Below are 21,972 nucleotides of genomic sequence, written 5' to 3'. Positions count from 1 at the left end.
GGACATGCGTGGCGCCACGCTGTAGCTTTCTCTGTCTCACGTGGAAGCTCACCTTAACGTGGGGTGCAGCCCAGACCGAAAGGTTCTGCGCGCTGAAGCTGCACAGTCACGAGCCACGCGCAGGCACATTTAACAAATGTGCACATGCATTTTTGTGAGTGCAATGATTTTTTTTTTTTTTTTTTGGGAGCGAATCTCTCAAGTGTCATCTTTTCACATCAGGCGGCGTTAGTAAGTGTTTTGTTGTCGCGTGTTACTTTTAGAGAAGTGAAGGTTAAAAGTGTTTGCGAATTGTGTGCTAAAAAGGACAAGTAAGAAAAAGAAGGTTGTTGAACTTGCACTTGAACCTTTCAGTGACTTTGAACTTGAACATGAACTTGGAGAGTGGAATGTGTGCGTAGTGCAAGTTTTTTTTTTTTTTTGGATTTATTTATATATTTTTTCAAACGATTGTATGCCAGATAGATGTGTTGGTCCACAGCAACAAGTTAGGAACAAAATATATATATTAATGGTAGCGAAGTTAGAGGCTAATACATTTGGAAATTGAATTGCCCTATTTGAATTGCATTACAATCTCCGTAATTCGATAGATTTTGTAATACCTTTCATGAAAAATAAGGCTTTGTCGGTAGTCATGATGTGGACAGCTAGATTTATTACCACATTAACCTCTCATATCCACAGTATGCAGGAGTGCACAATACAATCCTTAAATTTAGTTCTGTGGGTGTGTTGTAGGATTGAATGTAATTTTAATTTGTTTTTCTCCTTATATCAACAGACAAACTGTAAAAGGCATGAATAATTGAATCCCAGTGACGTGATAAAAAACAATTGAATAATAATAAATGTGGCGCACCATATATTGTTTTGCTAATTAAAAAACCAAAAAATCTATAGTGTTGATAAAATAAACAAATAGCGTTTTTTTTTTTTTTTGCAGTGGAAATAAATCAAGGGATAAGAATGCGGTGGTTATGTGTGTGTGTGTGTGTGCGTGTCTCTGTGCTTGCTTGCCTGCCTGCGTGTGTGTGAGCGCGCGTATGCGTGTGTGTTCCCACTGAGGGCTTACGCTGATATTTAATGTGTCGATATTTTTGTTGTTTGTTTTATCGATTGATTCTAATGAGGTCCAGCGCAGGAGCCGTAGCTGAACGATGCTTCATTTTGATTGACGGTCAAGTCACACATATTCAAATGACATCCGCAATATTAAAACAGGTGTGAATGCTGCCAATCCAAAAGCGAGCCAATAGTCATCATCTTTGTAACGGCAGACTTTTGGATACGGCGCTTGCATTGGATTTAATTAGATGGTGTGCCTAATGAAGTGGAATGGGGCCTCCTCGTACTGGATCACCGGTGCAGTGTTGTGTGGAGCATGCTCTCATGTGAATGTAGTAGGACAAAAAGTGGAGTAAAAGTTGATCGTTTGGGACAACCCGTTCGAAAATCAACTTAAAAAAAATATATATATATATACACATATACATTTAATTTTGCAAAAGTACTTGTCACGATGGAGAAATAGTGCTTTGGCGTAACCAAGAATTTTGTTGGAGTATGTACGAAATGTTGTCGACAAATATTTGGGTTACTGCAAAACAACCCAAATGTTTTGGAAATGAAGTTCATAAGAATAATAGGTTTGACTGCCTCAGCACTGTTGTAGTCAATAAGCGGCATTTATACAGATAATTTGATGACATCACTTTTTATTTTATTTGGAGTGGTTCGCATGTCACTGGAAGGAAAATAAGCCAAGTTACATTATCGGGTGTATGGACTTTGGTAGCATTTGCCTTTTTTCCTTTGGTATGGGTCACTAGCGCCATGGTATAATACAGTAACATTTTTACTCAGTATTACACATTTTATGGTTATTTGATGTACTCATAGTACCGCACTTATTTTGTGGTTATTTGAAACGGGTTTCTTCATTTTTGACAATGACTTTTATAATAGACAATGCAGCCCATTGAAATGTTTAGTTGCAAGTTGAAGCCGGTTATCAAAAAAATATTTTAGTACAGCGTAATGATCACGGTTGGATAGAAACATAATAACGTTCATTATATGACGTAATACAGCACAGGATATCTTAAATCAGTGTAATGTTTAACCTGCTGTCAGCAAAACTTAGGAGGATTTTGTACAAAAACCAATTCTCCAATTTTCAAACCCTTTGCAACAAGCTGTTGCATTTTTAGAGCACCCTAAGCGTTTGGGAAATTGTGCGAGAATCACATTTGTAAACTGGAGGCATGTTCATGTTGCAGAAAAATGGTAATGCTCACATGAGAATTAAGTAAGATTGGAAAAAAAGAACATGGTCCAAATATGCCCTAAACCAAACCTTCTTGTGGTAAACCTTCCTGCAAATTAAAGCAAACTTGGCCAGCAAAATCCTCACTGTCCAATGAAATGTATTTATTTTTCTGAACTTAGTTTCCGAAAGTCCAAATTCTCGTGAGAACAAATTCCAGCGGGACAAATAAGGAAATCCAGTGGCCTCCCCGAATGTGTTGCACAGAGGCGTCAAAATGGAGCAAAAAAACAAGCAGCCTTTACCTTCTTTTTTGCCACCACACTCAGAGGTCATTAAGTCCATCATGCTGTCGACTGGGGGCGGACTGCGACCCCCCCCCCCCTCTCTCTTTTTTTTTTTTCTTTCCCCTGTCTGTGTTAATCTGAATGTCAGCTGGGATGTGGTCACACGTGATTTTAACCACGGAAACCACAGCAACATGATGTCATGGTGACATCATGCTGAGCTGAAAAGAGACCTTTCACATGGATGCAGGGGCCCTCAATGGCCGCTTTACACAGCTGGAGGGCGGCCAGCTAACATTTAAGCAAATTTGTCAAATTACATGTATTATTACATTTTTTTTTTGGTGCCGGCGACCACTAATGTCATTCAGTGTCCCTTTTAAAATTTTTTTTTTTTTTTTTTTTATGAAAGACACTCTTGAGTCGGTACACGTGTGTCTCTCGACGCGCTATATCTGCCTGGCAACGGCGACGTCCAGATAACACCGAGTGGCGCCCACTCCACTTTTCCTTTCCATTGCTCATATATTTCTACAGCTTTTGGCTCTCGCTGTTGCCAGAAAGACAATTTTTGGACCCTCCAGAACTGTCGAGTCAGCCAAAATTGTTTCACTCGGAGATACGATAGCGAGCGGTGTGGGGCTTCTCCAGCGCATGTAAAAAAAAAAAAAAAAAAATGAAAAGATGCAAACACTGCAGAATTATCTTTCACCTTGAGTTTTGCCACCATTTTTCGGAAGGATTAAATCTGATGTATCAGGGGATTAGCAAGCACTCTGCTATTGTGTACTAAAAATATGTAATTACCCTTGCTAACTTGAGCAGAGAACGTTTTCACCTTGGGTGCATGATTATTACCAGCAGGAGTAGAACAGAAGCACCTTGAAAGACCATTTGTACCTTTTTTTTGTTTTTTTTTTCCAAGCATTCTAGGGGGGAAAAAAAAAAGGTAACTCCCAGAAATGTAATATTTTCATGCCGTCGCATAGTTCTATTACGTTATAGTCAACAAATGTTGCCGTTGCAGCTGTTTACTTGACAACAGCGTGTTTTTACCTTAAAAGGGGATCGTTTTGTTGCTTTGACATGTGAGCGGCGACTTGAGATACAAGCACGGGAAGATGGCAGTGACTCAACAAGCAGCAATTTGGTAGATCAAATTCTTTGAAAAAAGGCTCTAAAATTGATTGTCAAACTAAACTTTAAACAAAAAGTAAGCATTCTGTTTAAAGCACAACCATGTTTTAGTCTTTCAATCCACTATCTTAATCACAATGCTAAAAAATATGTAGCATGTCCCCAATGTAACAGGACACGCAGTCAAATATTCTTTATTCTGCATAGAACAAACAATATTAGTGCCGAACTGATGAGCTCAATTGTGGTCTTGATTTCTTGGCAGGACACGGCCTGCCTAGAACAAGTGGCATTCATAATAATGCCTCAAGAACAGTACGAGTGTTTTGAGTTGAGAACGATATAAATTTGTATCACAAGGCACCACTGTACTTGTTAAAAATGCATTTGCAAGAATTCCATAGTAATATAATATTAGCTCTTTAGGAAATTTGCAAAAATTGGACATTTGTTTTTTTTGTGTGTGTGTGTGTGTGTCCATTAAATAATCGGTTGTCCGAATTTTTTCTGCCAAATATCGGAGTCGGCATCAGCCTGAAAAAAACCCAAAAAACAGTTGGGCCCTGGTCAAAACAACACTTCCAGATTTGCTCTTTTGTCCGACAGATGTGCGTTGTGAATGAACTTGTGTTTTTTTTTTAATGTTTTAAAGTTCCCAATTTGACTAGGTTACCAAATGCTTCCTACCAAATTTCCACAAACGTATTTTTTGTTTATCATTGTCCACATGAAATTAGTTCCACCGGACTGTGGTGTCATTGTAACAACCTACACTCTTCTTCTTAATCTGCACGCGCATGTTTGTATTTGTTACTCGTGTAACAAATATTGTCCCAGGGGGTCGGCATCCGAGCGTATCTCTGCTATCCGGCATTAATATTGTTCCCGCTCGCTGGTGGTCTACGAACTGCTCTTGATGACTGCCTGTTCCTTACTCCATGAATGGCATAACAAACAGATTAGTGGTTAGTTTTCTTTCCGCAAATGCTTTGAAATATAAGTAATGTGTTTTTCTCACCCTGCTCGCAGCCATTTGCTGTACGTGCTATATGCAGATTTAGTACTGCACATACAGTACTTGCCCTGGGTTCTTGAGTCACAAGCATGCAAACACACACACACACACACACACACACGCGCGCGCGCACACGCACATGCTTGTGTGCGCACCACACAGCAGAGTTCATTGAGTGCGTTGAGCTATGGACATGAATCTGTCTCCATGGGCTGCGGGAGTTGGGTTACTCATGAGTCTATAAACATGTGCTGGCGGTGCTCCAAGGCGCTGAACTGTAATTATAAACGTTCCAAACAATATAAAAAAAAAAAAAAAAAAAAAAAAAAAAAAGAGTCTCCGCAGCAAGGCCGTGCCCCGCGCCGCAATTAGCGTCCCTGTACGGAATTATCACCTACTCAGTGAAGGCCTCTAATTGGCAGTGTCCTCCACGGACGGCCTCAAGTTGGACCGGGGTCTCTGCGCCTCCCCCCCCTCCCCTCAAATGTACGCGCACCTACACATGCCTGCGTGAAACGCACAACCGGTAGGCACTGTGCTCGCCGCGATGCGCGCCACCCCGGCCAGCCGCGTGACACAGCCCCGCTAACGCCACCCCCGGTTTTGGCGGCCTCGCCAGAGCGTCTGCACGTAGCGTCGAGTGGGAGATAGAGGGCGAGGGTTGCTGCATAACTGTACTGCAAGAATGCACAGGCCTGCGTAGTGTGCCTGGCCTGCGTGCTGTTCCTTGACTCCTTGCATGAGCGCTACAGGGCAAAAGCCAAAGGCGAGGGGAATTGTTGTCATTGTATTTAGGTGGGAGGTTACTCACTTGGCCATATTGTGACATCCTTACGGGTTGGTTACTTAACAGGGCAACACAGGTTTTGAAAACCTGTTAGTTAGCTGCTTAGTCAGTGAGTAGGTTGGCTACCTCACAATTTGTTAGCATGGCAACGACAATGCTACATAACCAAGCTAGCTAATTCAGAGGGTAACAGAAACATAGTGGATAGTAGTTGTGGTTTTATTTTGTATTTTTTTTTGGGGGGGGGGGGGGGGGGGTTCCGTGCGAAACGCTTATTGGCGATATATCCCTGCTTATTCGGGATTTCTGGGGAGTTTTTTTCCTTTCAAATGCAATTATAATGGACATCAATTAGTCACTGATTTTTGTACCACATTTCCTTTTAATTAGTTTCTTAGGTACTGCTAGTTGTCCTCATTCGTTTGACAAGCAGCACTGTTTAATTGTTTGTTTTTTTAAGAATGATAGCCCATTTGTTGCCTCGTTATTTAACTTACACATCAAGCTTCACTGGTCCGAACTGCGCTGTGCTCTTCGTTATTCCGGGTTTAGCAAGCGAGATACCAAATCTACTCCATAAAGAGGATGCATCAACCCAAACATATTTTTTTCAAGACTATGTTCCCCGCAGGCCGACTAGTTGAAACACGGCATTCTGATTAATATTGCGTTTGTGCAATATGAGTTGAGCAGCAAAATGCACCCCTTTTTAGCCATTTCTGGGCGCGGCCATTTTGTCATTTCTGTACGACTGAAAATGACATTACAACTACTCACACCTCAGGTAACGACCAATCAGCTTCAGAAAACAGGTCAGCCGTGATTGGTCGTTACCTAAGCCCTGAGTAGTTATGATGTCATTTTCAGTCGACAGAAGTGACAAAATGGCCGCCACCAGAGATGGCTAAAAACGAGTGGACTAACTCTTATTACACAAATGCAATATTTATCAGAATGCCTTGTTTCAACTTGCATAGAACATATTCTTTAAAAAAAAAAAATGTTTGTGTTGACTTTCCCTCTAAATTGTCTTATCTGGGCTAGCATAGCTTACTCTTTTCCTCTCTTTTCAGGAGGTTGCGTTCTGACGTCATCGAGAGGCCCGAAGCTGCGAAAAAAGGCTCTGGCTCCGGCTGACGCACTATCTGTCGTAAGTACCCAAAAGTGTTCTGTCGCCACCTGCTGTGAAAACGCCGCCATTCTGTCTGTCGTCTGTTGCCTTGTTATTAGACACAAAAGAAGCTCATCTTTAACTTGCAGAATAGCGCTTAGAATGCACCCCTAATTGGCCACCAGGCGCATCCCGCCTCGAAAATGGTTTCCACTCTCTTGCCTTCCAGCGCCGCCATTTTGTGTGGCGCTGCCAAGCTAGTCGGGCAGCGGGTGGGAGAAAGAAAGACACAAAATGGGTCCTTTTAAAATGGGTCTTTTTTTTAATTTATTTTTTTTTTAACTGCTACGCCTACAGCGCTTTTATCCCTGTAGTAAAGCCTTCCGGTTCTCCGTAAACTGCACTCAAGCGTCCTGTCAGTGTACCTGTCTCCACCCGAACCGCAGCGCCCTGCGTCAGCTCGAGCCTGGTCTCCCGCCGTGCACTCGCTAACCTCGGGCCCCGCCCCTCAGCCTCCAGCAAGCTTGGCTTAAGTGCCAGGCGTTTGATTACATGTGCAGATGTTACTCGGATCCTCCCAACTTGTCTGCACTGCAGTGAGTCGCTTGTTAAAGTTACACAAGGGTTTTTTTGTTTTGTTTTGTTTTTTTCATAACAAATGTGTGTGGTAGAAAAAAAGGTGGCCGCAAGGAAGGATTTGGCCTCTAAAATATTTAACATAGTCTTATCTCGGGGAAAATGTTGCTGATTGTTCTCGTTTTACTGCAGTTGCTCCGGGTTCAGGGTGAGTTAAGATGAGGCGGTGTGTGTTTGTGCAGAAGAGTGTAGCTTGGTGTCAAAGTGGCGAGATACACGCTTATATAAATCACAATAGGCGTTTTTGGGGTTTTTTTTTGTACAGTTAAGGCCAAAATCACTGCAGTGATGTTTTCATTTTCTGACTTGGTATGTGGAAAGGCTGTAAGAGGTTTTTGTTTAAATGAAATGTTTCCTATTTTCATGATAGACAAAAAAGAAAAAAGAGTTCCATGTCATGAATTACTTCTGCTTATTTTTTTAATTACATTTACACTTGATTAGAATGTTTTTCAAATGACCAGAATTGTCAAAATTGTGTTTCCTACAAACCAAATAAAATTTAACTGAAGTCAAGTCTTTACAAAAATAACAGGAAGGTGCAGATGTGCAGAGCTATACTTTCACCTCGCCGTCCTTTTACGTTACACGGAGACGGTCTTCAGCAAGCTGCGGTTTTGGTTGTCGTTTTCAGGGAGTATACATAATATGTTCCTTTGAGTATTGTTATATTTGCCTGCGTGGCTGCACCGTTTGTATTCAAATAATCATTGGTGTTGAGGTTATATCACCACGACACAGATTCTATTCATTATCCCGTTTATGGCCATTTTCATTTTTTGTTATCGGACAACTGAGGCAAAATTTTGTGGTTGTTTGAAAAACCCAATGTGTGATTGTCTTTGTGTTGTGTTTACTTTGACAGTAAACTTCAACTGGGCGTGGCAATGAACTGCTTGAGTCTATTTTGTGAAGAATTATGTGCTATCTTGCCAAACTGTTGCTTGTTGTAAAGTGAGTTGAGTTGCATTCACTGCCACCATACAGTGCTTGCATCTCAAATGTTTGCTCACAAGTCAAAGCAAAAAGAAAAAAATGGGCTGTTATCTTTATTATTCTCAAGACCCCTCTGTATTGCACATATTGTACTTCTGCTTCTTGCGGAGTAATCGTTTCGATGCTAAGCTGAAGAGACAAGATGATTTGTTTTGTGACTTGAGCTTAAAGTGGAAGTCAACCCAAACATACATATTTTTTTCAAGAATATGTTCTATGCAGGCGCACTAGTTCAAACACAGCATTCAGAGTTAATCCACGCGTTTTTAGCTGAGGGCGGCCATTTTGTCAACTGAAAATAACATCACAGCTACTCAGAAGCTCAGATAACGATCATAGCTCAACTTGAGAAAACAGGTGAGCCGTGATTGGTCGTTATCTTAGCCCTGAGGGTCTGTGATGGGTTAAGTGGCTTAAAGTCGAAGTCAAACGCAAACATTTTTTTTCCAAGAATATGTGCTATGCAAACCCACTAGTTGAAACGGGGCATTCTGATAAATATTGCATTAGTGGAATAAGTGTTGATCCACTTGTTTTTAGCCATCTATGGGGGCGGCCATCTTGTCACTTCTGTCGACTGAAAATGACATCACAACTGCTCACAATGACCAATCATGGCTCAGATTCAGAAAACAGGAAAGCCGTGGTTGGTCGTTGTGAGCAGAAAGTGAGACTGTCATTTTCAGTCGACAGAAGACAAAATGGCCGCCCCCAGAGATGGCTAAAAACGAGTGCATTTTGCTGCTTAACTTATATTCCACGGACGCAAAATTAATTAGAATGCCGTGTTTCAACTAGTGGGCCTGCTGGGAACATATTCTTGGAAAAAAAAAAAAAAAAAAATACCCTACAGAATTTTAGTTGACCACTTGCGGATGGTCCACTGGCTGATTTATACTCTTGATGCAAAGTATAGCAAAGCTCCCCCTCAAGTCCTACTTGGGGTAATTTGCCCCATCCCAGGCTCAACGGCTTCATTTGCGGGTCAGAAAGGCGCCCTTGGCTCCATATTGGGCCTCCGTGTGCGCATATGGGGCGGTGTGGCGTCCATATTGTGTTCGTGGAATTAATTATAAATACTTTCTGCATAAACACGGTGTTTCTGGGGCATATCTGTGAGCTCGGAACCATCACCCTATAGCAAGCAGATGGCTTGTACCAACATGTAATATCGCTGCCTCGTGGCAACGACGCACAGACGCGCGTAGGAACAAGTGTGCATCGACGTGACACCGAGTTCAAGTCCACAAACACCGTCCTTGTCTAACTCGCAGTTGGGGGTGGGAGATTATGAAAATGTCTTCATCAGGGTACATTACTTTATATTGCGCTTGATTTTGGCAGCAGGCCCGGAGCTGACGGCCGCTGCCAAGCTTGGCAAGAGCAGCCCTCAAGCCTCGCTGCGGTTAGCTTGCGCTGCACTCCCAGGCCACGTAGCTGCTAACAAACCCTCATCGCGGCTCTGTCGACAAGCGCGCCGTAAACGGAACGCTAATCGGCTCCTCAAGGTTACAGACGGCCAACGACGCGCGTCTGCCCGCTCCGGCGTCGCGTCTCTCAGCTCAAGTTCGTATACAGGGGGCGGGGGGGGTCTCCGCAGCGCTATTTGACGCGCCCGCTAAATATAGCAGGCGACAGATGCAGCCTGATGGGGCACTGCCCGAGCTGACTGAGCGAGGCTCTGCAGACAAAGCTGAGCGCGCGGACGTGACTTGTTCCTCTGGTAGACCAAAGGCCACGTTAGCGCCCTCACGATTGTGCAAATGAAATGTTGGAAATAGCAATTCTCTTCGTGCACCATCAATGAAATTGGATTATTGTTGTTTTTCTTCTAAGAATACAGTCAAGCCAGCCAGCAGCAACACGTGTTCGGTGAGAAGGCCAACTTCGAAATAAACCTTAAACAAACAATATATGTACATCAATGCAAGGGTACATGTTTATTTTGAATGTTCCCGGCAACATGTGGTGACTGCCTTAACTTGTCTGCCCCACTGTAGTTGCGGCCAGTTTATATTTCCATCGCAAACTGTTGCCGCTAATATCAACACGTCATCGCTAATCTAGCATGCAAAAAAAAATTTAATTACGTTAACAGTGGCATACGGTGTTAGCGGCTAGCGGCTAAGTGAGTGCCCCATATAGTCTGTGGACTATTTTTAAAAGGCAGTTTAATAGGCAAAAATGACTGGACACTTTTTCTGACAGCTTGACACTGTTGTAGTTCCTACTGATTTTTTTTGGGGGGGGGTTAACAAACCAGGATTACTTAAATGTGCTGTTTTAGCCGGTGAAGTAGCTACTGTGGTCATGTCATCCCGTAGTTGCTAATGTTTCTAGAGAAGAAAATACAGTTTGCTGCTATGCACAGTTTAAATGTTGATTATCTAAAATGTTCAATGGGATATCCAAATACCAAAGTATTGGATAGCTGCAGCTCAAATTTTTGGTGACTTCAGTCCTGGATTTTTTTTTTCTGACAACTTTGTCTATTAAAATTCTTACAGAGCTGTGAATTACTTGAAAAAGTCATGTGCGCACGTGTCATTTTCCTGACATTGCTTTTTCTGCGAGTCCTGACTTGGAGTTTGCGATTCAAACAACTAAGTGCTGTCATTGGCTTAAGAGGCAGTTGCGGCATGAATTCCGCCGAGCAACAAGTGGCAAAATCAGGCAATCCTGTTTATCTGCATTACTCAACCTTCTTGAAAAAAAGATCCCTGAAAAAAATAATTCATTTTGATGCCACGTATGAATTTTAACACACAAGACTCGAGGGCGCTGTAGTTTTTCCTACTGTCCAGCGTGCGTGTTTGGTCATTACTTTTGCGTGTCGTCGTCCAGGTATACACGCCGCCGCCGTTCCAAACGGTACTATACGCTAACGCTGCTTTATTTGCAATACGCTAACACTGCCTTGTTTGCATCCCACACAAGTGCTTGTTAAAAGGCTTTGTGTACATGTGACTGGTCGCAGCATGTGAGAGATGAGAAGCAGCTGCCAAGGCTGGGCTGGTTGAGTGGTCTGGTTGACCCCCACTGCGTGCCCTGTCATTACAATCATCGGGCTCGTTTTTCGTCCCTTTTTTTTTTTTTTTTTTTTTTAAAGCTCCAAAGATGTCGCTGTGGGGCCGCAGAGGACCGGGCTAGCTCGTTCTAATCCCGCCCTCCTCACCTGGCATGTTTACGGCCCTGCCGGTTGGGAGGGTAAGCTCCTGGGGGCCCGTTCATCTCACTCTTTGACAGGCTCGCATTAGGTGTGAGCGCACACGCACGCACGCTATAATAATTCTGCATTTCTCGAGCTGAACCATATCTGCCTGCCTCATGTGCAGGTGACTGAGAGGTCAGCCAGTCTGACTTTGCGCGCAGTCCCCCTGTGGCTCGCCCCCCCCCCCCCCCCTCCCATGACATGTGTAACAGGACCTGTCCATGCTGCATCGTCCTCCCTCACTCGTGTGCCCCTCGCCATCACCCCCTTCCCCTCCCCTCTGGGCTTGGTATAAATAGATGGCTCATGTCTGCTTGTGCTACCCTGGGGCGCCTGCGGAGGAGCTATGCTTTCTAAATGCTCCAGCTTGTCTATCTGGAATCCTTCTGTCCGCACCGTCACACGTCTAACATTCGCATGTACTGTATATAGATGCACACGGTCGTATACAGTCGCAGACTGAATACTCGAGCGTCATATTGCTGAGAGCACTCGGGATCATACGGCAAATTTGGTAAGAACACAAAGCACTCATTTCGTCGACCCAGATTTGAAATTAGGTTTCTCAACAGATTTGGAATTCATTTGTTTGGGGATCACCACCATAAAAACGATATTTGCAGGCTGGGAAGGAACATTTTAAAGTTCTTAACTGTCATTGTCAAGTGTAAAAAGTTCATCAATGTTAATCATCAACTGTAAAAATTATGTTTAAAGGGAAAGTCAACCCAAACATATTTTTTTCCAAGAATATGTTCTATGCAAGGCATTTTGATAAATATTGCATTTGCGGGATAATAGTTAATCCACCCGTTTTTAGCCATCTCAGAGGGCGGCCATTTTGTCACTTCTGTCGACTGAAAATGACATCACAGTTGCTCAGGGCTCAGGTGACGACCAATCACGGCTCACCTGTTTTCTGAAGCTGAGCCGTGATTGGTCGTTATCTGAGCCCTGAGCAACTATGATGTCATTTTCAGTCGACAGAAGTGACAAAATGGCCGCCACCAGAGACAGCTAAAAACGGCTTTATTAACTTTTACTCCACAAACGCAATATTTATCAGAATGCCGGCGTTTCGAGTGGGCCCGCGGGGAACATATTCTTGAAAAAAAAAAAAAAAAAACATGGGTTGACTTCCGCTTTAAAACAAGGCTCAAAAAGCCAGTGAGCGATTCTATCTCTTTAATTCTGTTGTGATAGCGCAGTAGAACATGGATTCGAAATGTCTAAACATCCAGATGCTTAGCTTAGCCACCCACCGCACTGACCAAGCAAGCCCCGTAGATCACATTACAATGTTAGAGCACTTCACTTCACTTTGCCCTATCGCTGCACTGAGACCCAGCATTGATCGATAGCACTTAGACTTTAGTGTGATTGAATTCAAGTGGCTTCTTAAAACCGCTTTTGCGCGGAGGCCGCTTGAAGCGATTGATGCAGTTGTCGTTGCGCGACCCACGTCGTGTGCGGCGCATCCGGACGTCGCGACCGGTGCACCGCGTTTGCGTGACATTATGAGACGCCGCGGTGGCGAATGAAAGCAGGCCGTCAGCTGCTCGCCGGGGTGCCCGGCCAAAGCGGCTATCGGTTACAAGCTCTCGGCTTTCGCGCGTCCGAGCCATCTCGCTGACTTTGCACACTTCCAAGAACCACTCAAAGCAAAGGGGTGTTTTTAGCCTGTAGTGCGGTGTGCACCGAGAGCCACGCATGCGTTACTTGCACTAATGTGTGTGCGCGCAACATTTTCCTGTCACCGGATGATAGCAACTGGCTTCACTTGAAAGCAGACGCCGGGCCAGACTGGACTCGTAGCCAGCTACTATATTCGAATGAGTGATGTCCACTCAGCAGCCTGACAGGACGGCATGCCTCAACCGTCCCAAGGCTCTTGTGCATGATGAGAATTTTTTTTTTTTTTTTTTTGTTGTAATCGACTTACTTGAGTACTGCACTCGCCGTTTCAGCCCTAAATCATATGGAAAATTAAATAACTAAGAGTGTCTTCTTGCGACATGTCTAGATATTCGAACAAGTAATTACAAACATATCGTTAGTGCCGTAAACCGAGGGCCACCTGTATCGCAAAAAGTGGTATGATTTATAGGACAAAATTGTCATCATCCCACAAAAACATCAGTATTTATACCTGGCCATTTTTGTGCAATTTTTTTTTTTTAAACCACAGTGGTACTAGTGGATACTACACCATTATCAATATAATTCATGAAAGATTTCTTCTTTGGACTTTGACGTATAATAGTTAAGAATGTTAATGAGGGCAAGATTAGACCCTGGAACATATGAAATCTCTTATTTCCGATGTGGAAAAATATTCTGAAACTGGAACAAGTTGAAAGTCAAGCAGCACCACAGAACCAAACGTGGCGCCAGTTTTCCGACTCCCGTCGCCAACTCAACCAACTTCATCGGCTTCCATTTTGCTCCCGTGTAGACAACATGTTACTTGTCACGTCAGCATGAGAAAATCCAGCTAATGTCTGGTGGGATACGTTGTGGTCATCCGCATTCATGCATTTCTGCTTCTGGTTTGTGTCCACGCTACCACCGTGCGTGGTCTCTATTCCACCCAAAGAACAGTATGTTCAAGTTTTCAAAATGCCAATCAGCGAGCATGCCAGGATGTACCATCCACTCAGCCACCAGTGCTGATGTAAGTACGAGTGTGGTGAATAATGCATGAGAGTCTACTGCTGGCCTTGCAGGAGCGCACAGCCATGTGCCTTGCACACTGAGCGATGACGATACAAGCCACAGATACTTACGACCCCCAAAAAAAAAACAAAAAAAAACTAAAAGAGTAAGTCCTCCTCGGAAGTAGTTGGCGACATCGGCGAATCCAAAAGAAAGGTCTACGTTCCCAATTTTTTGCCACTGTGTAAAATTAATTTGTATCAAAAGTATTTAGAGGTATTGTTACTCATCGGTGAGTACCCAAAGAGTGAATACTCATAGTGGTATCAAACATCCCTAATATAAGTACATGCAGTCATGTAATATAATGCGAATCGCTGTACTGGAATGGCGGCAGCCGGCTGGGTCTCACTGGAAATGTAATGCGGCACTCGGTGTGTGGCAGGCCTAAAACACGCCTTTGTGCATTGTGACCTGTGCTTATTTAGCAGGAGTAAGTTGACATTTTATTTTATTTCCAAGGACTGCAAGATGGTGGAGCATGCACACAAGCCACAGCATTAGGTGCAGCTAATGAGAGACTTTCAAAACTGTGCTTGGCCGAGGACCAGTCCAGGGTGTACACCCCCTCTTGCTCAGTCAGCCGCGATAGTCTCCAGCTACACAGCAAAACGAAACGAGGGCTAGAGAAAATGGATGTTAAAGACGGTGACTCCATTTTGTCAGAGGTTTTCATTTAACAATATGTTTATAATTGTGGTTGAAAAATAGCTTTGGATCACTTTCATGGTAAATGTTTTGAATTTGTGTCAATTGTCACCACTCTTGCATCAAAATGAAAATTCAAACAAGGTTAGCATGCTAACATCTAGCATTGTTAAAAAAAAAAAAAAAAACTGCTCGGACCCATAATGTTAATTTTGAGAAAAGAGTAAATGTACTAAAGCCTACTGACATTGAGGTGAACTAATCCAATTGCTAATATGCTAAAACAGTTGCTATGCTAATATGTCAAGAAAGCAATCTTAATACAGAAAGTGCTCAAGCAGGTCATTACGATTTCACAATATACACTGAAGTCAGGTGCTGTTTCCAAAGAGAATCGATTTAATGCAAAAAAGTAGAGACAAATGCTAACCGCTGGTGTTATGCTAACATTTTCGCAAGCTAGTCAGGTACAGAGACCACTATGGCAGATTGGCAAGGATTTAAATGTGAGACACCGGTGATCATTTTCTGACATTGTGAGGGCTTTTGTCTTAACAATAAGAGTGATGGTCCTCAATTAACAAAACAATTCAAAAGCTTAACCTAATACTTTAACACGGCACCTACCTGAGTCATTAGGATGAGTTATTTCCATTCTCTTCTTTTTGTCTGAATAAATGATGGCTTTCCTCTGCGATTCTTTCAGGTGGAGCCGCTGCCATGTTCCACCTTCATGGTGCAGAGGAGGTGAGAATCACATTGTGAAACATTCCAAGTGAGAAGTCGCAGTACTGTCGTGGCAAAATACAGCACAGGCTAGTTTTAAGCGATGCGATATTTAGTAAAGAAGTGGTTCAAAGTGGCCTTTTCATTTGAATCCGTGTGTCGAGTAACATGTTTTTGTGTGTCAGAGCGGGCAAGGAGCGTGGATGAGTCGATGGAGCAAATATTTCCAGACTGTCCTTTGGGGTGAGGTAGTAGGTTGTATAGTTTTAGGGTCACACCCTTCCTGTCAGATAACTATACAACTTACTGTCTTTCCTGAAGTGACTGTAATGTCGTCGTCGTCGTCGTCGTCTGATGGGATCCCCCTTCAGGCTCACCAATGATGTTCTCTAAGCTGCAGCGCGTCCTAATGGCGAATCATAGTAACTGCACTTTGAGCTTCTTTGCACTCAATGACCTCTGTTGCCTCAGACCAAGATGTTTTGATTGCGGTTTCAAGTTGTGTGCGTGCACGTGGTGTGCCTGTGCTCATGTGATGTCCCGCAGAGTTCCTGATGTTCGTACGGGGTGAGGTAGTAGGTTGTGTGGTTTCAGGGTAGTGATGTTGCCCAAATCAGGAGATAACTATACAACCTACTGCCTTCCCTGAAGGGCAGCAATACGTCACCGGGCCGACTTGACTACGCCCCCCCCCCTCCCCCGTAAGCCGCAACTCTTCATATTGAACAGCAGGTAAAGGTTTCTTTTTTTTTCTCAAATTTTAATAAAAGGTATGAAAATACATTTTTGTGTGTTGCTCATTTATTTGCCAAAAAAATGAAGTCTTTTAACTGGTATGTGTGTTCTATGTGATAACAACAAAAATATAAGAGTAATCAAAAATGTGTTTTACTCTGATTTAAGCTAATGCACATTCAGTTTATAGTAATATGAAAATGTAATGAACAAAACCAACCGGGAAATACAAAGCTTACATAATTGTGATTACATCAACAAAAGGGTAACAAATAAAGCACTAAATGTCTGTTAAAAAAAAAAAAGCACAATCCAGTGATTACATCAACAAAAGGGTAACAAATAAAGCACTAAATGTCTGTTAAAAAAAAAAAAGCACAATCCAGTTCTTAGTGAGATGTCATCACTATTTACATGCGTTGACGTAAAGTCAAGTGTACTCCCAGAACTGGTAAACACAAGCGTATACTCACTACCAGACAACGGACGGCCTGAAGTGAGATTCAATCCTAGGACATCTACTGTCAGGCAGACATTGTTAACCACGTGTCCATTGTGCTGCATAATCACAAAAAGGTGAATACATGCGCTATACAAATAAAATTGTATTGTAACAGTAATAATAGCAATTGAAGCCCCAAAAAGGCAATTTAGTTGCTGTACAGCAATAAGCGGAACAGCATTACTAACAATAAGCATTTTACTGCCGTAGTAATAAATGAATTCCAGCTGTATTGTTATACAACAAACGTGCACTTTTGCATTTTGAATTTGGGATATCAAAAAAAAAAGCATCGGACAATTCATTATGTACACCTGCGCCATCTGAAAAAAAAACTTGATGTTTTTTTTTAAAAATCTGCCTTTAAAAAGAAAAATGCTCCCTTTTGATTGACACTCATGAGGTATTAAAGTAACAATGGATTAGTTATTTTGCTAGAGTGATTGGACAGCATTGCGTCACCCTGAAAGCTGTTTCTAAAGTTTTTTTTTTTTTTTTTTTACTCATTTGGCTAATTAAAAGGAAGATGTAATGATGAACCCAGTGGTGCCACATCAGTCACATGCCAACAGATGATTACAGTGCAGTACCCACTCATTCCGGCCTGTACAGCATACATATTGTACTGTGAAGTGAATATATTAAAAGAAATAAGTCTACGCACCCCTATTGAAACAATGGGACCAAGATCGTTTAGGAACTTGTGTGACTTGTATTGTACACCTGAATCGGGAAACAAAAATCTTTTTCATAAGGGAAGTACAAATCTGAGATATGGTTGCGCAACTGCCACTATGAAGTACCTCTTAATTAACCCCAAATAAAGTTCAGCTGTTCACGCAGGCTTTGGAAGAGGAACTCACGCCCGCAGACATCATACATTGAAGCGATTAAAGTCTGCAAAGTGAGTTGAATTGCTTAAAAGCAATGAGACAATGACACAAGCGTGCATCCTGTAATAAGTCCAAACCGCTTCCTCACCGTCGCCAAAAAGCCTGCTAAACGTTTGGTATCCGCTGGTGGATGTCATTACCTCACCGTGCAATAGGAACTGATGAAAGGCCATCGGTTGAAAAATAAAAAAGGCTCTTGAATTCAAAAGCCGTCATTTCCTTCAAGCCTCTGAAGTCTCCGGGCCATCAATGAGAGTGTTATTGATCATGCCGTAATGGGGTATGATTGAAACCGCTCACATTGGAGGGTGACTAGTATGAGAGGTTTTCATAGAAACTGTATTCAAAAACAAATGCAAGGAAATTAAATTTAGTACCTACCTGCATATAAATAATGTGCACTGAGCAGAAGCCTATTGTATGGCATGTACAGTACTTTCATATAGGGCACTTTTTTAATGTTTTGTTCTTTACAATGCTGTCCCTTAGTTCCTACAACTATGACTACTTTATGTTGATATAAGATGAATACAAGGTGTCTTTAAAAACTGTCCCTTAGTTCCTACAACTATGACTACTTTATGTTGATATAAGATGAATACAAGGTGTCTTTAAAAAAATCAAGGACAAGAACAAACATAAAGCAAATGTATGTTTCTGCAAAAGGTATGAATTTATGGAACAATTATGAAATACAACTGAAAAGTTGTGAATCATTTTCGGTATTCAAAAAGAGGTTTAAAAGTATAGTATTACAAAAATATAGAAATCATGTGTAGACACATGAAATGAAAGTGAATCCCTTAACTTACTGTCTTTAGGTTTTTGGGTTATGAATATGATTATCTATACACGTGTATAATAAAGGCATGTCTGTATTCTTACTTTTGTTTTTATTTATATTTATAGCGTTTACTTTGTATATATGTAAAAATAAGCGTTGTTTTTAGTTTCGTTTTTTGCGTTAGTGAAAAAGGGGTAGGACTCGACAAGTTTTTTACTTTTTCCTACTCCCCGTGAACATATAAACTTAATTGAATTACGATAAATATGAATCTTTTATTTTGATTAATTTTCTTCATGTCTTTCATGTTGTTATATATATATATATATATATATATATATATATATATATATAATGTATAAAATATGTTCAATAAAAAAATATATAAATATAATAATATAATAATAATAAACATATATTGATTACAAGTTAAGGTTCGGTCTTCATCTACCAATGGAGGTGATCAATTTTTGATAAGTGGTTAGGAGAATAAATTTATATACCAAAAATACACCATACTCCAAAATGTTTTTTTTTGATACATCCTATCATCCCTGTGTGTAAATTTTGGAGTGTATAGAAATAGCCTCTCAAAGGGTTGAAAAGTTACATTTAGATCATTTCTCATTTATTAATTTTTTTCTGAATCATGTTGATCCTCCTGGAGATGGTCAATTATATACCCCAAAATATACTATGCTCCAAAATGTTCTGTGTTGGTGTTAAATTGTTATTCAAATTACTATTAAATGTTTTTTTTTTTGATACATCCTATCATCCCTGTGTGTAAATTTTGGAGTGTATAGAAATAGCCTCTCAAAGGGTTGAAAAGTTACATTTAGATCATTTCTCATTTATTAATTTTTTTCTGAATCATGTTGATCCTCCTGGAGATGGTCAATTATATACCTCAAAATATACTATGCTCCAAAATGTTCTGTGTTGGTGTTAAATTGTTATTCAAATTACCATTACTGGCTGCATTAAGTTCTTAAGTCCCAAGTTAGCATCAAATTTGCAATGGCCATCTTTTCATCAGTAGGTGGTAGCAGAGACCTATTTGTGTTTCTGCTAGCGCCACCCTCCATTGTGACCCACTTCTGAGAACTTAAAAGTGGGTCATTCAGTCGGCTTCATATGTGCCAGTGAAGTGACAATCATAATAAGAATACGAGAAATATGATACGTGCTTGGGATCAACTAGCAGTATTGTTGTTATTTTACAAATTATCTTTCATCAAGCCATTTCACTGTAATTATATTCCACATATTGACACAGTTCCAAAACTCTCCAGTACGTCTTCGACAGTTTACACTCGTGTTTAACGTTTTTTTTTACCAAGTCGTAACATACCAACTGTTGCAGGCGTTCGCTGCTCAGGCCTTACAAATTGTTTTACTGTCTGGAACCCATCATTCAAATTTCAAACATCATGGTGCGTTGTACTCTGGTTGATGTGGCCATTCCAACCAGAATCAGCATTTTGACTGTCAAGTGTCATTTTGGGGAATTCAACTCAACCTAAAATCCTTTTCCAGTTCTCTTATTGCTTCCATTACTCAGGTTGCTGTCTTGCTATGTTTACATACTAACTGTTAACATGTTAGCTATTAAGTCCTTATCGGTCTTTCTGTATTCATGTTGCAATGTTAGCCTACCAACTGTAAGCATTTTATCATTTCTTATTTGAAATGTATATTCCTGTCTATAGGGCACACTTTGAAATCCTTTTTTTCTCTGCCTTTATCTACGTTCTACTCAGTTTTGACTCTAGCATACCAACTGTTGACATGTTAGCATTCTACCTATCCCGGGAGCCTCCAGCACTTTCGTATCTGTCCATCGAGCCACTGCAGGTTGCCAAACTAACAAAAACGTCCATGCAGGTTGTTAGCCTACTCGATATAAGCATGCTAGCTGTTAGCATTATTAGAATTTGTATTTAGTGGGGCCAAGGTTTAAAATACTTCTACAGATCAAGTCCACAACAGCCAACATATACATGGTTACAGATTAGTAACGGATAGCAGGTCCATTTTAAATTGCAGATGTGATTTTTCTTTTTTTTAGTGTATCCTTGTTACTATTCCTATCCTTACTTTTCCGTCACATACACCGTGCCGAGATGCCTCAACGGACTGGTGTTGAGTAAAACTTTGCATAATCCTCACTGCCTGACTGTTACTTGTCAGGTGGGGTCACAGTGATCCCGTGGCCCACATTGAGGGGGTGTCGAGGGGGTCTTTAGCAAGGAGCTGCCACCAGGATGCAAGCCAGGCGCTATTGAGGAGCCAAAGATGTGTCCAAAACGTGATGAAGGTCTGAAATGAGGAATGGGATGGGGAAACGAGCGCAGAGGGATGCTAACGAGTTCATGCATCGAGACGTTTTTTTTATTTTTTTTTTTAATTGTTAACGTGAGGAAAACTTGGGCTGTTTGTCAACCCATCTGTGGTGTAAGGTCTAATTTCAATAAACAAAAGAATTGATTGCATGTCCAGAATTTTTCATGGTCTCTCTTTAGGGATCTCGAGTCACCCCTCACCCACAGAATTTTGGGGGTATTTTTTTTCTGTTCAACATTTTATTTTAGTTTGTGAAATTAGAAATGCATAATAATTCCAGTTGACTCCCATGAAATAAAAGGAAATGGATGGAGTAAACCAGAGTATGCCAAGAAAACCCACAGAGAACGCATAGAAACTCCACACGAAGCTATATAACCACCCAATGACTGCTGCCCTGTTTATTTTTTATTATCATTAAAACATGTATTACATATGGATTATAGTTGCTGAAAAAAAATGTCACATGACCAGACTCAGAAAACATTTGCACCGTGATTGGTCGTAACTTGAGCCATTGTCACTGCCACTGTCATGTCATTTTCTGCCGACAGCAAGTGGGAAAATGGCCGCCCCCGGGATGGATCAAAATGGTTGAATTTCGCTACTTAATTCATTTTCAATAAACACAATATTAATCAGATGTGTTTAGCCTGGTGGGAGTGCATTGAACATATTGATGTAAAGAAGATTTTTGACTTAAGGCTTTAATGGTGCAAAATTTACTGACTAAATATCGTCGGCCGCATAGTATAACTGCCTAAGTCCAGAGATGGGGATTCTGTCCCGGGGACAACGTCCCATTTTGTGAATGGTGGATGAGACGTTTTTTTAAAAGTGATGGACTAAGTAAGGATGGAAGTGGGCTTTCATCCATCCTTGTAATCGTCCCTAATCGGGTCACGTACCAACTGACGTGTTGTGTTGTGTTCTTTTAAAAAGAAAGACCGCTGTTCTGCGATACCACGGAGCTGCCTTTATTAACTGCCTGCACAACACCGGAGTCCTTGTTTCTTACTTTTTCATGTGCGTTCCCTGCAGTAACATTGTATTTGCAGGCATAGTCTGCCCTCTAGTGGTTCAACAGATGTAATACCATGAATTGTGGACCCCATTTCACTGACGAGGAAAAAGGTCAATAGCAATTTTATTTTGTCAACTAACTGTTAACATT

General features: G+C 41.5%; 1 protein-coding gene and 1 long non-coding RNA gene across 5 annotated transcripts in view; one reads left to right on the top strand and one right to left on the bottom strand.

The window, feature by feature from the left end:
- The window catches only part of LOC147149160 (uncharacterized), a 44,283-nt gene extending 27,962 nt beyond the window's left edge, over nt 1–16,321 (top strand). For 3 of the 4 annotated variants that reach the window (XR_015086534.1, XR_015086533.1, XR_015086535.1), the window contains exon 3: nt 6,569–8,790. Coding sequence is in view for 1 of the 4 variants with exons in the window: in XM_086028676.1 (XP_085884802.1) it covers nt 6,569–6,645; nt 15,519–15,559; nt 15,724–15,745 (140 nt within the window). In the remaining 3 variants the exon portion in view is untranslated. Of the gene's footprint in view, nt 1–6,568; nt 8,791–15,518; nt 15,560–15,723 lie in introns of those variants that run through there. The other variant, XM_086028676.1, reaches the window with a different exon arrangement.
- The window catches only part of LOC147149159 (uncharacterized), a 41,705-nt gene that overhangs the window by 19,207 nt on the left and 526 nt on the right, over nt 1–21,972 (bottom strand). Inside the window, exon 2 of the long non-coding RNA XR_015086536.1 lies at nt 15,440–15,541. This is a non-coding gene — a long non-coding RNA (uncharacterized LOC147149159). The remainder of the gene's footprint in view (nt 1–15,439; nt 15,542–21,972) is intronic.

The sequence above is a fragment of the Filicampus tigris genome, chromosome 4, assembly GCF_054856515.1.
Source record: "Filicampus tigris isolate MCC_2025a chromosome 4, RoL_Ftig_1.0, whole genome shotgun sequence".
Lineage (NCBI taxonomy): Eukaryota > Metazoa > Chordata > Actinopteri > Syngnathiformes > Syngnathidae > Filicampus > Filicampus tigris.
This window is presented reverse-complemented; position numbering and strand designations above follow the sequence as displayed.